Genomic DNA, 13,647 nt, shown 5'->3' on the forward strand with positions numbered 1-13,647 from the left:
ATCCTTGTTCACAAGCAAACATGATACTGAAATGAAATACTACAACAGAGGGATACCTGTGCATGTTTTGCATGCATACTCTGTATATATAGTAGATGGCTTGTGTAAATCATGAAAGGAAAGCTTTTGAGTGAGCAGAATGGAAAGGATTACTGAGAATTTATGACATAGCTAGTGTATATGTGTTAACTGACTTCAAACAGGAAAATATATGAAAATTCCTCTTGTTTTCAAGGCAGAATAAAACTACATAATTTTAGAGGCACTGATCCTTGCAGAGTAGCTTTAAGTCTGCCCAGTAATGTTGCTGGAGAGTCTGCACAATTAAACAGTCAATCTGAATTGGTAGAAAGCAGAGGAGGGAGGACCAAAATGGGGTCTCAGCAAGCCAAGTTACCAAGTCCTTGCTACCCCAAACTAGTTGCCTTTCAAAATGTTTTCTACAATATGCTGGCCTTTCTCTTTACAGCTGACCAGAACTTTTCCTATAGATTCTCTGATGCAAAAAAGCCATGTTGTTAAAAAAGAAACATTTAACAGGATTATGCCTGTTGCAGACAAAAATATATCTTTTGGAAAAATACTGGAAAAGAGCTTCCATTTTAAGCTGATGATTGATTTCATTTGAAGTAAAAATAATGACACTCTGTGCTACGTAGTATAAAATGTTTAAACTGGAGTAAGAACAAAACACTTTTGATGCTATCAAAATAGAATATTTCAATCAACCTCCAAGTGATTTTCAAATTGTGTTTCATAGGAGACTGGAAATTGTTCACTTTTCCCCTGTTTCATGAACAAATAATATATTCCACATCAGGTAGTTTTCCACAGAAAGCAAGTACTGCTTACAGCCCCTGCTCTGTTACCGCCCTGATCCTTCTCTCATCTGGTGGCAGCTCATAGCTCTTCAAAAAAATCAGTCCTGTGCAGTGCCCCAAGGATGGTTACCATATGGTGAATGTCCCGTGTGTTCAGAAATGTGGGGAGACAGTGAGATGGGGGGCACGGGCTGTTTGTGAGGGCAGAAGTGCTGGATCTGTGGGTAGTGACAGGGTCAGGGTGGCACAGGGTGACACCGTGCAGACCGGAGCACCAACACCAAGAGGACAATACAGCCTGCTCTGCTAGTCTTCTGGGGACCCTGGGGCACACCAGGCTGCCTGCGAGGGTGGTGCCAGCAAGAAGAGGCAGACTGAGGCTCCTGTGGTCCCACTGCCCTCTTTGGGATCTGGGGAGCAGTTCCCAAAGCCTTCACACATCCCACGTGTCCTTACAGGAGCCCCAGACCCCCTCAGCTCCCCTCCCTGCTGCCACCCCACACAGCTCCGTGCCCCCAGGCCTGGTGCTGGTGGAGATGCCCTGGGCTGGGCCTGGGGGCCCTGCGGGAGCCTCGTGCTGAGTCTTCTGCAATAAGCGTGCCTCATGGATCAACACACGAGGCAGGCAAATAACTAGCTGCGTGACAGGAGAGAAAGCACAAATATTGACACAGGGAGAAGACACCCCTGAGGCAGCCTTCGCTGCAAACCCTTCGCTGAATGAGCAATAGTTAAATGTTTGTCCTTGCCTCTTTCTTTCAAAAGTAGGACAAATATCTATAGAGTTCCCAGCGGGGAGGTAATCTAACTTTAACTTTCGTACAGTCAAGTAAAACACCCGAGACCCGCGTGAGGGATGCAAGCAGGTCGTCTGAATTATGATTATTCAATCTGGTATTATTTTAATCTGACATGCCTCTCACGTGCTTCATTTAGCTTCATCTTGACCTGAAAACTGTAATCTCAATGCCTTTATCCTTACAGGTGATTTATCCCGATGCAGTACCTTTTTGTATACATATATATGCGTATACATGTGTGTGTAAATATACGTGTGTTTGTTTGAATAGCGAAACCGTGCCTGCGAGGAAGCTCGGCACATTTCGCCATCTCGAGTCCCCTGAGCGTGGTCGGGGTCGCCTTCGAGGCCCCGTCCCTCGCCTTTGCTCTTGCTAACTGTGGCCAGCGGGTAATAAATAAAGAGCCTGGGGGGGGGGAGGAGAGACAGACCCCCCCCTTGCAGCGGCTGCGTGCTCCGGGTGACGCTCCCTTGCTCGCTTGCGAGGCGAACGGGGGAAGAAATTAAGGAGGGGGAGAAAATGCCTGAGCCTTCCGTGTGAGATAATGGATGAGCCCGGGATGACCTGTTTTTTTCCTTGCGGTGGAGCGGCGCTGAAGACAGAGGGCACCAGCGCCCAGCCCACAGCCGTCGCCCCGCCGCCAGCGCGCCAGCTCGGGGCGCCCGGGGAGCCGCCGGTGCCTGCTCGGGGCGCCCGGGGAGCGGCCGCCCCACCGGGACAGGTACGGCCCGGCCCGGCCCGGCCCGCACCGGCACCGGGCTGCGGCGGGGGGCTGCGGGCGGGGGGCTGCAGGCGGGGGAAGCCTCCCCCCAGCGAGGCTGCCCGCCCGGCTGGACGAGCACCGGGACGGACAGGCTGCCTGCACCGGGGGGTGTGTGTCGGGGTGTCGGGGGTGTCCGTGTGTCGGGGTGTCGGGGTGTCCGTGTGTCGGTATGTCCGCGTGTCGGGGTGTCGGTGTGTCGGTATGTCCGTGTGTCGGGGTGTCGGGGTGTCCGTGTGTCGGGGTGTCCGTGTGTCGGTGCATGCGGGGGGACCGCGGCAGCAGAGGGGCAGAAGTTTGGGGGAAGCACCCAGGGGTGCTCGCGGCCGGGATGCGGGGGCAGGGGCGGGGGCACCGGGAGCCGGGCGCTGTCCCGGGTGCTGACGGCGCCGCCGAGCAACAGGGACCCGGCCCGGCCGCGCTCCCCGCTCCCCGCTGCCGGCTCCCGGTGCCGGTGCCGGTCTCGCCGCCCGTCCCTCTCGAGGTCTCCGCTCGCCGCCGCCGGTCTCGCCGCCTCTCCCGGCCCGGAGCCTGGCTGCGAGGCAGGCGTGCCGGTAAAGCGCAGCGGGACTTTGCCCGCCGTTGCCGTAGTAACTAGCATGGATTTCCCCCCCACACCTCCCCATGGCGTGTGTGTGTGTGTGTGTGACCCCGGCTGCATTACGGGTTCGCCCCTTCCGCACGGAAAAGTTCAGGTAAACTGCAAAGGGGCTCCCTCCCGCTCCTTCCCTCCGCTGACCTTTAAATGACATTTCCCGGCGGCGGCGGGGCAGATTCCTCGGCTCTCTTTCCACCCCCTTGTCTCCCCTGGGAGAGGACCCCCCCGAGCCGGGGAAAGACCCCTCCGGGGAGCCCCAAGGTGAGGAGGGCAGCGCCGCCTCCTGCCGCCGGGGCCGAGCGAGGCCGGGTGCCCGGGGAAACTTCCGAACTTGGGGGGAGCGGGGCAGAACCGGCAGGGGGTGGGGCTCGAAACGGGAGCTTTGGCTGCAAAGAGGAATGGGATCTCCCAGCCCCACGCATGCTGGTGTGCCCGATGGCGTGCCGAGGGAAATAGGCTCACGCTTTGTTTCCATCTCCCTCCGGAAAGTTGCTCCCGGGAGCCTCGGATGAAGCGGGTTGAGCCGGGCGTCTGGGAGAGTGGCGGAGCGGGGATGTGCCGCCGGGCTGGGGTTTGAGAGCGCCCCCCGCTAGCGTGTTTTGTCCCCCGTTTCTGTGCCACCAGGTTGGAAGTCCCTAGGCTGACGGCTGCCTGGCGCTGCGAGAGAGACCTCGCTGTGATGCTGCTCGGAGCGAGCCGGGAGCCGGCGGGGGCGAGCGGATGCCATTTCCTACACGCCTTTAAACCATGTGCAGGCAAGGGGAGCCCTTGAAATTCGTCGCCTGGGTCTGGACGACGTCGTGCAACAAAATGATCGGCGTGCTGCTGGTCTTCGTCCCCGCGCTGCTGCTGGAGGCGGAGGTGCTTCCCCGGGGCACGGGGCGCAGGGCGCTGCTCTCCGCCGCCTCCTCGCAGCGCTCGGTGGCCCGCATGGACGGCGATGTCATCATCGGAGCCCTCTTCTCCGTCCACCACCAGCCCCCGGCCGAGAAAGTGCCCGAGAGGAAGTGCGGGGAAATCCGCGAGCAGTACGGCATCCAGCGGGTGGAAGCCATGTTCCACACTTTGGATAAGATCAACGCCGACCCGGTCCTGCTGCCCAACATCACCCTGGGCAGCGAGATCCGGGACTCGTGCTGGCACTCCTCGGTGGCCCTGGAGCAGAGCATCGAGTTCATACGGGACTCCCTCATCTCCATCAGGGACGACAGGGACGGCGGCAGCCGCTGCCTTTCGGACTCGCAGCCTCAGCCCCAGAGCAGGCTGAAAAAACCCATCGCGGGGGTCATCGGCCCGGGCTCCAGCTCGGTGGCCATCCAGGTGCAGAACCTGCTGCAGCTCTTCGACATCCCGCAGATCGCCTACTCGGCCACCAGCATCGACCTGAGCGACAAAACCCTCTACAAGTACTTCCTGCGGGTGGTCCCCTCCGACACGCTGCAAGCCCGGGCCATGCTCGACATCGTCAAGCGCTACAACTGGACCTACGTGTCCGCCGTCCACACGGAAGGTAGGTACGGGGCGGCCCCCGCAGCTCCCCTCTGGGAGACACGCGAGACAGGGTCCCAAGTGGGCGAAAGCCGGGGTCGCGCAGCCCCACGCCCGCGGGAGGGTCCCCGGGGATCGGAGGCTCCGGAGCTGGGGGCGGCTCCAGCAACCCCCAAACGAGGGTCCCAGCAGCCGCCGGCGGCGCTGCCCCCGTCCTGCCGCCGGCACCCAACAGGTCGCGGCCACTCCGGGCGGCGAGAGGGGCGCCGAGGTTGAGGATGCTCGGAAAGGAGCCCGGGGGTTGCAGCCAGGCGAGGTGCACCGATGTAAAGTGAGGAATTCGTCTTTTGGGGAAAGGCGAGCTCTCCTGATGTCTTTCTGTGGCATTTCTGTAGTCCAGCTATCACCCTAAAAGGGTTTTTTTTAAGTATGAAACTGCAAAGCTGGGGTATTGCTGTTGCAGTTGTGCACCTGTTCGCTTCATCTAAGTGTATCTCTTTCCTGGGTTTGATTAACGATTCCCTCCTCTGCTTTCTGAGCTGACTCCACACCTTCTATCCTCACAGAGATGGCAAAGTAAGAAGTGCTAAGAACATACCCTGTTATGAATAAATAAGAGTCTCCACTAAGAGTTGTGTATACAACATGCAAAGGTGAAATGGATTAAACTGGACCCTTAAAAGACGAAGTGCAGCAGTTCTGAAAAGCCTATGCAAGAGAAGGAAGCAATGACCTGACATTTGCAGTTCATTTTCTGCCCTGTCACAGATGAGGAAAGGAACTGCTATAGAGTTGCATATATGAGCTGTTAAGGTTCCCTATTGTTGACAGATAGGATTAGATCTTGTGGCAGGCCAGGGTCAAAAATAAACATCAAAGGGGTAAATTCTTTGTGGATGTAAATTGCCACATCTCCCTTCAGTGTACTTCCTGGGAGCTTTGCTAATTCACATTGGCTGAGGATCTGCCTTAAGGGATCTGCTCTCTCTTTCTCTCTCTGTAGATGTAACTATCATTAACACTAGTGGGATTTCTCTCTTTTGGAAAAGACAATAGATTATGAAAGTTATTTCTTCATTTTTTTTTTTTTTTTTAAGATCATTATACGTAGCAATTCTATTCATTGCTTGTGAAAAATTTTAATTCAATATCTGTTTTTACAAATAAGCTCCCAAGTGATGAATAATGCTTGCTGCAAGATATTTTTGTAGGATTTAGAGTGATACTTTTGAAGATAGTGGATCGGTTCTACCCCACAAGGTCACAGTCTTCTCTTAGGAAGTGTCATCAAGATTTTGTAGATTATGCAGCTCAAGTTTCTCCCTCTCTCTCTCTCTCTCTTTTTGGTCTCTTAAAAAAAGCTGTATCTGCCATACCTTTATTGTTAGAGTTAAGATACTGATTCCACTGGCAATATGTTTAATAAACTTCAACTTCTTTGTTCCTTTCAGGAAGATGTCATTAATCCCCGTTGCAATTGCTGTTGGGTGGATTTCAAAGACTTTTTTTTTTTTCTTTTCTTTTTTTTTCCCCATGTGAAGTGAAATTAGTACACATGAAAATCAGTGTGAATTATTCAATTTCTGTTGCCTGAATTTCTGTGCATTCACTGTGAGATTGCTGCTTGGTGATGTGCTAAAGGTAGGCTCATGCTTCACAGACAACACAGAGCCACTCTGAATAGTAGCCTGTTTGAATCGGAGCTGCTCCAGCCATGCTATGTTCGGAAATACAGGAATAAAGTGTAGTTGGAAACATTCCTCCTCCACATTTACTCACAGGCCTCCATACTGTCTTTATGGTGGGCTGCAAAATGTGTTGGGGGGGATTCCAGGGTACCATGGAGCATCCAACCAGTCTCTCCACTCAGTCCCTTGTTCTCATGGGGTGGACAATCCTCAGCTCTTGTAGCCACCCAACCACAAGGGGATGCAATGAGACCACAAACTTGCCTACCTGTGTCAGCCAGCAGTGCTCCTCAGTCAACACTGACCCAGGGCAGGGTCACAGAAATAACCCAGAGGTGATGAGCTCTTTCTCAGGCAGTCTGAACCATTCAACTCCTCCAGTCCCCTTCCTCTGCTCCAATGCTCTGGCTGGAGTTATCTGAATTCCCAGAACAACACTAGTCTATAGAAATATGCTTCTAATGAAAGTCAGAAATAAATAGCACACTATTTGGTGCATACATTTCTTAACATGGAGCCTACACATGCCATGAGAATCAGGACAGTAAAGTCACCCAATCTGTAGCATGATGTCTTTCAGGTAGTTCTCAGTATCCTTCTTTGCATTTGACGTGAAGGTTCGTTCTTTTTGTGTTAATGCCATTATTGGTGACCACATTTAACAATATACACAATCTCCACATACTGTTACATGACATTGCATGGAGGCATGCCATGCCATTTCTTTTTCTTTTCACCATTGTTTATTAAGATACATAAACATTGCACTTGGTTAGAAACTTCTCAGTTAGTGAATAAAATCTGTTTTCAAAGGCCCACATAACTCCTTTTAGATTTAAACTTGGCACATAGAGCTCCACATTGGAGAAAAAAACAAAGTCAAGTTACTATGCTTGGTTATTGTGTATCTCAGCTGAGCAGAGTTACACATCATGAGAGTGCATTCACTTCAGAGTAGGCAGTAGTCATGAAATGATGTGAGAAATCTGTGCGTCTGCTTGTGGAAGGCTGTGTGACAGAGTAGCTGCAAGGCATTTCCAAGACTACTATTTTTTTTAAAGGAATCTTCAAAGGTCCTTCAGTATTGGAGCTCTTGGCATGGGTACATCTTCTCAGCTCTTAGGCTTGGAAGGCATCCTTATCTAGAAATGCAGATAAGTGTATGTCTAACGCCAAGCCAAGGCATCCTGTGGAAATCAAAGGGATTAAAAGCACCTGCATGGAGCTAGGCACAATCCTAGGGGTGCTCCTGAATTCAGGTTGTATTCACACATAGCAGGTGTGATCAGGGCAGAAGGAGTCTTTCTTGCTAAGGGTTACTTGCTACATGAGATACCTTCAGAGACAGGTATTATTTTCACCTCACTGGACAGCCACTGGTTCTACATGTGGTAGAACTGGGAAGAATGGTGGGGACTACCTTCTTCTGTGGCCAGAGAACAGCCCCTCAGCTGTCCTGGGACAAGGCCAGAAATGCTGAGCAGAGATAGTGAGCACCACCTCTGTGCTGTGTGGCTCTGAAGGCACAGAAGGTAGCAGGGCTGTCTCCAGAAAGCAGAGATTACGGTACATTACACCACCATCCAAAACCACAAGACGCCTACACATTGGCTGGTAACCAGCACAGAGTCTCCAGCAATTCCCTCACCTTTATTCCATCACCTTTAAAGCAGGCAAGATGAGGGCGTAAGAAGTCCTTTTATCATCTCATTTTCCAAGGAGATCACTTCTGAAGAAACAAATAGAAATACTTCATGCCTGTGCCTCGCTTTTCATTTCAATCACGGCATACATGTTGGCCTTATAAAATGTATGTAAGATTTTTTTAATTTTGTGAATGCAAAATACAAATTTGCAGAATAGATCTGTTTGACCACCATAGTCTATTTATTGACTATTCTTGCACTTTAGTGTACAAATACCCCTTTACAAATAAAATTTTAATTCTAGCAGGTCGACATGTGGACTTCGTAGAAATATCTTTGTAAATGGACCATTAAAGTTAATTGCACCAAATTCTTATTATTTATAGATTAATTTTACTGATAACACTGAGATGTTTCTGGTCATGATCAAATTTGCCAGATATGTATTACAAGGCTGTTCCTTTTGCTTGAGTAAAAGGCTTGAAATGAACTATGATGAAACAGATGGCACAACTGTAAAGGCTTTCAGCTCAAAGTAGACAGTAGGGTATTTAGTCATCTTCATAATGATTTTTGTTAATCTGACTACCACACACTGCATTGTAGTAACATATAGGGAACTCATATGCATGGTCATATATGCTGGAATGAGAATGGCAGGATGTAAGCCTTGCACTTAATTGCAGTTTTCACAGGAAATAATTTCTTTTGGTAGGACTCACTAAAGTAGCTTTAGATGTGATAGAAAATAATACTCCTGTTTAAAGATAAGTGGGGCAATATCCACCAGATGGTTCAAAGGAATAATTTTCATATAATAGGGCTGTGTTTAATTTCTCACAAGCTGTTCTTGCAGTTATTCCTAGCAATGGTACATTATTAATTCCATAGCATTACTGGCTGATTGATACTTTCTGATAAAATTATGGTCAGGCAATAGTGAACAGCAACTCCAATTCATATGCTTGAAATTTCAGAGTTTACAAGCGTTTCTATCAACAGCTATAAAAAAACAGCTATAAAAATTCTCTTAAACCTCATAAAGTGTTGTGAGATGTGTGGTCACAAATGAATACCCCAATCTATTTCTTTCTCTGTTTAACTTGCTTCACCTACCTTCATCAGAAGCTTCAGGATAAGGAAAAAATGAGAGAGAAATGTCCTGATGGGGATAGAAATTAATTTAAAAGCAAGTGGGGACTAGAGTATTCCCTGTATTGGACAAATTTATTGTATTTATTAGAAAGTGCTGGGAGAATCGTTTACATTGATTGATGTTGACAAAATTACTGCAGGTGGCAAATGCCATAGAGGAGCAAGAGAAATTTGTTCTGGAAAATATATTGCTTTGCAGTACTCCTAAATTCACAAATAATCGAACTTTTCAACTGCACAACTGGCAGCTGCATGAGTTAAATCACCTCAGAAGAATCATCTAACTTCGATGCCTGCCTTCCAGCAATATTATTAGAGTTCATATTTATCGGTAGATACCATATGTTCATTTGTGCTTTACTTCTATTTTTTTCTTTTTTTCATTATCTCCTTGTTTTCATATTTGTATGTCCCACATTTCTTGGAAACTCCTGCAGGGTACTTGTCGCAGTGAATATTGTTTTAAGAAAATGAACTGTATTTTCTCAAAAGGCCACATAAAAATACCTCTATAGTATTGCTTTGAACTGTAGTTCATAATATGAAGGTGCTTGTTCTTAGGTTTCTCAGACAGAAAAACAAAAACTGTGTGATGTGTAATATGACTAGGAGTAGTGTCACCCATTGAGAAAGATTTTTCAGGGGTCTGATGAACCAGTGAGTTGGTAACTGTTGGAGACCAGAAGCATTGTACCTGCCACACAAAACCCAGAAAAGTAATGGTCAAAGTCATTATAACTGGTGCTCACTGGACCACATGAAACAAACCAGTGATTTCAGTATATTTTATGTGTGGCAGGTGTTCACAGCATAAGCCACCATCACCCATGACACTAATTAACACCTGTGCTGACAGTCTGATCAGGAAGGCCTGAGACTGATTGGACATGAATTAGAACAGTTTTTCACTGAAGGAAACCATCCCTCCATCTCTTTGCTAAGCAATAACACCAAAGGTGGGTGGGAAGATACGCACAACAAATGAAAGCCATCCAGTGTATCACCAGATTGGTTTTGCTGGCTAACTTGTCAGACTGGATCTTTTCCCAAATCTGATATTGCATTATTATTACTATTAATATATAACTTAAAGAGATAAAAGAGGTTCTTTAAAAATAAACTGTCATTGGCTGAGGACTCTGTTAACACATAGGGAAATATCAAAACCGCTGTACTGGTCCTTCAGTAGAGGGTGAATATTAAAAGGAGCAGGAGCAGGGCATGCACAGAGCACGCTTTCACAGCTCCTGTTTGTAGGATCTTCCCAAATACCAGATTACCAGCCACCAATGGACCTTTCCTTTATGAATTAGTCTAATCCTTTTTTTGCACCTATTTATATTGCAGTCTCCCTAGTGTCATAACAGAGAACTCTATAACTTAATCATATGTTGTATGAACAAGTGTTTCCTGTTATTCAGTTAAACCTGTTCCTTAACGCCTGCATTACATTCATATATTTGTACAAAATTTATCATAGTTTGTTAATCCTGATCATTATCCTGTTCTAATTTCAATAGGAAGTGTGAGCCAACAGAGCTGTATGCAGTGTTTGAGGCAGGGGTGCACCATGGTTAAACTCACTCATGAAGTAATGTTTTGTATTGCTCTCAGACTTTTCCTGAGAAACTTCTAGCATTCCATTACCTTTTTAGCTACCACAATGCACTGAACAGATGCCATCAGAAAAAAACTTTAAGATTACCACAAAGACTTTCTCTTAAATGGTAAAGCCTATTTTAGAGGCCATCATATTCAGGAGTTTACTCATGTGCGTTACTCTCCATATGTTAACACACAATATATTTCCTACAGTTTTGTTCCTATCTGTTGGCCAATTATTAATCCATAGCAGCACCTTCTGTCTTATTCTATATTATCTTTGCTTCTGTGAGAGTCAGGGACCTCATCAAAAGCTTTCTTAAATTCCAAGTGCTTCATAGTTTTTGTATCATTCAATGGTTATCTGCTCCAGCAAACGAGACCATTAATCTTCTGAGGCACATATTTTCTCTGTAAAAGCTGTTTCGGTTCTTCCTGAATATGGCATAATTATTTATGTATGCATTAATACATTTTTTGTTATGGTTCTTACCAATTAGCTTTGGGCAGAAATGTCCCAAGTCTGTTGTTCATTGTTACCCCCATGCCTATAAATGCTCTATAAATTCCATTAAATAATTAAAGCTGATATGTGAAAATATAAAATTACTTTTTCCACCTTATCATTGCCATCTGTTTTGGTATCAAGGCCAGTTTAATGGGTGGCAATGCATCACAGCAGAATTCTGCTTTGAAAATTAGCTGGTATTGGCAATTTGTCAAATCCATGTTATGGATTTGTTATGAAATATTGACACTCTGAGACAACTGTTCAGACTTGTCTACAAAAGGAATGACCTTTCTATGAGAACCATCCTATCCCCCTTCACAGACAGTGCAGATCCAGAGAATTAATTTAACTTCTCTGCTATGGTTTTATCTTCCATGACTGCTCTTTTTATATATCTGATTATCACTGAATATCAGGCAAGTTTCCCATTTCTGGAATATTTACAGAATGGTGGATTATTATATTTTACATCTTTATGTCTCAAAATTGTTTCATATTGTTTTATTGTGGTTTTATATTTTGTTTGACAAGGTATACCCTGTTCTCTTTTCCTCTTTAGTACACAAATTCCACTTTTTATTTATTTTATTTTATTTTATTTTATTTTATTTTATTTTATTTTATTTTATTTTATTTTATTTTATTTTATTTTATTTTATTTTAATAGCTTTAGGAAATTTACTTTTCTGTTCTATCATGCTGGCTTTTTTCATCCTTTCAGAACTTTTTTTTTTTTTTTTTTGAGTGGTGGCTTATAAAAGTGCTCTTAGCCTCTTACATCTTAGTCTCTTATATATTTCTAAGTATTTTCCATGTAATTTCTTAGTATTTTATTTTTCTCTTTTTAACTTCCTTGAAATTAGGTTTCTCCTTTTTTTATAATTTATTTTGTTTTCAATCAAACACCACTGTAACTGATTTTTATTTCACTCACAGCTCTTTCAAAATATTAATAGAGCCAGACTTACACTTTTTTTTTTTTTTTTTTTTTTTTAAATATAGTTAGGTCTTAATAAGGCTTTGTATACTTCTCAAGACTAAATCAAGACTTGCTTACTCTTTTGTGAGTTCAGTGAGCAGATGAGTCAAAACACACATGAAAAGTAAATCAATACACAGCATGTAAGATTTGCCTTCATTTTCCATTGGCTAACCTACAGCTTTGCAGTACTGCATACGGATCCAGGGTGTGTTAATAGTGTTTTGTGACACGTGGGGTGCTTTTTAATGAAAAGTACTGTTTATCACAAGCTGTCCTTTCCTCTTGCTACCTGCCACTATCTGGATGGCTTGTGTCTATCAAGAACTGGCGTGACAGATGTTTCATTTTACTGAAAAGTCATGATGTTTGTTATACAGTGCAGTGGTCCTCGTTTTGAACAATTTCCATTTGTATTCTCTGTTGAATGTTTTTGAACAAGTGAATTACTTAAAGAATATCTGCATTATATTAACAGACAACAATGATTTATAAATCCCTTTGAAATGTGATAGAAATGTTGTAAGGAAAGGCATTTGGCAGTTCTGCTAGACAAAGCAGAATACATTGTGTCCTGTGCTGGTGCAGAGAGTAAGTGCAGCTTTAGGGCTCTTGATCCACTGTTCATTGAAGTTGTCTGATGATCCTCTATTTGAGTTCAGTGGATCCTGAATGGGGCTTAACATTGCTATCATATATTATCTTTTCATGTTATGGAAGTGTCATTCCTCAGAGAGCACTAAAAATCCCCAGGGCTTGTGAATCCTGCAGTCAGAAGCATCTCATAGTTAAAGGAACGTAGTGTAAAACTGTGTGAAGACAAACAATTTACTGAATTTGCATAGATATTAAAAGACATTCATATACATATTTTTTTTTCCTTCCAACTGGAAGAAGGTTGAATCTAGTTCACTTCTAAATACAAATTCTCCAGTGAATTTAACTCTTCTTTCTCTCTGCATATTGTTAGTGGGACAAACTTTCATTTTCTTAAATGCAGTCACAATTTGCAGTTGTTTGACTATCAACTTTCATCCTTATTCCTCAAACGTTTTTTTCAGACAAAACTCATCCAGGCAACAACAATAAGAACAAGGCATGAAAACTGCTGAAGTGACAGTCATTGGAAATCTGAATAGATACTCATAAATACTTCCTTAAAACATCTGGCTAGGCTCAACTGAACATTGAATGTTTGGTCCAATGTAGAGTAGAATATGAAAGATAATTATCATTAATTATGAGGAACTGAGGAAACATTTCATGCTTATTTATATATCTTACCCATATGGTGCTTGGTGGAGAGGCTTGAGTGCAAGGAAATTTGGCATGTAGGCCACAGTAGTGATTTTGTTAAGTGCTGGATATTGAAAGATGATAATTCTCCTAGTGAGAATGTATTTCTCTGACTGCAGGCTCCACATGTATAAATCTCAGTCTCTTGCCTGAGCAGCAAAAAAATGAAATATTGACAGCTCTGTAAAGGAATGCTATATTATCAGCATTGCTAAAGCTGGTAGGATGATGTGAGAGACTGGAATGTTGAAATCCACTAATACTGAACTGGGTAGAATGGGTTACAGCCCTGGGCCAAAAATA

At 45.1% G+C, this 13,647-nt stretch overlaps 1 protein-coding gene across 2 annotated transcripts in view; it reads left to right on the plus strand.

Annotated features, from left to right (window-relative positions):
- Window positions 1–3,726: 3,726 nt before the first annotated feature.
- The window catches only part of GRM1 (glutamate metabotropic receptor 1), a gene marked incomplete at both ends in the record, with an annotated part of 182,295 nt that continues 172,374 nt past the window's right edge, over window positions 3,727–13,647 (plus strand). The window contains one exon of one of the 2 annotated variants that reach the window (XM_084283902.1): window positions 3,727–4,489. In XM_084283902.1, coding sequence (XP_084140028.1) covers window positions 3,727–4,489 — 763 coding nt within the window. The remainder of the gene's footprint in view (window positions 4,490–13,647) is intronic. The other variant, XM_084283903.1, reaches the window with a different exon arrangement.

Source organism: Netta rufina, assembly GCF_964035555.1.
Source record: "Netta rufina genome assembly, chromosome: 3".
In the NCBI taxonomy this organism is placed as follows: Eukaryota; Metazoa; Chordata; class Aves; order Anseriformes; family Anatidae; genus Netta; species Netta rufina.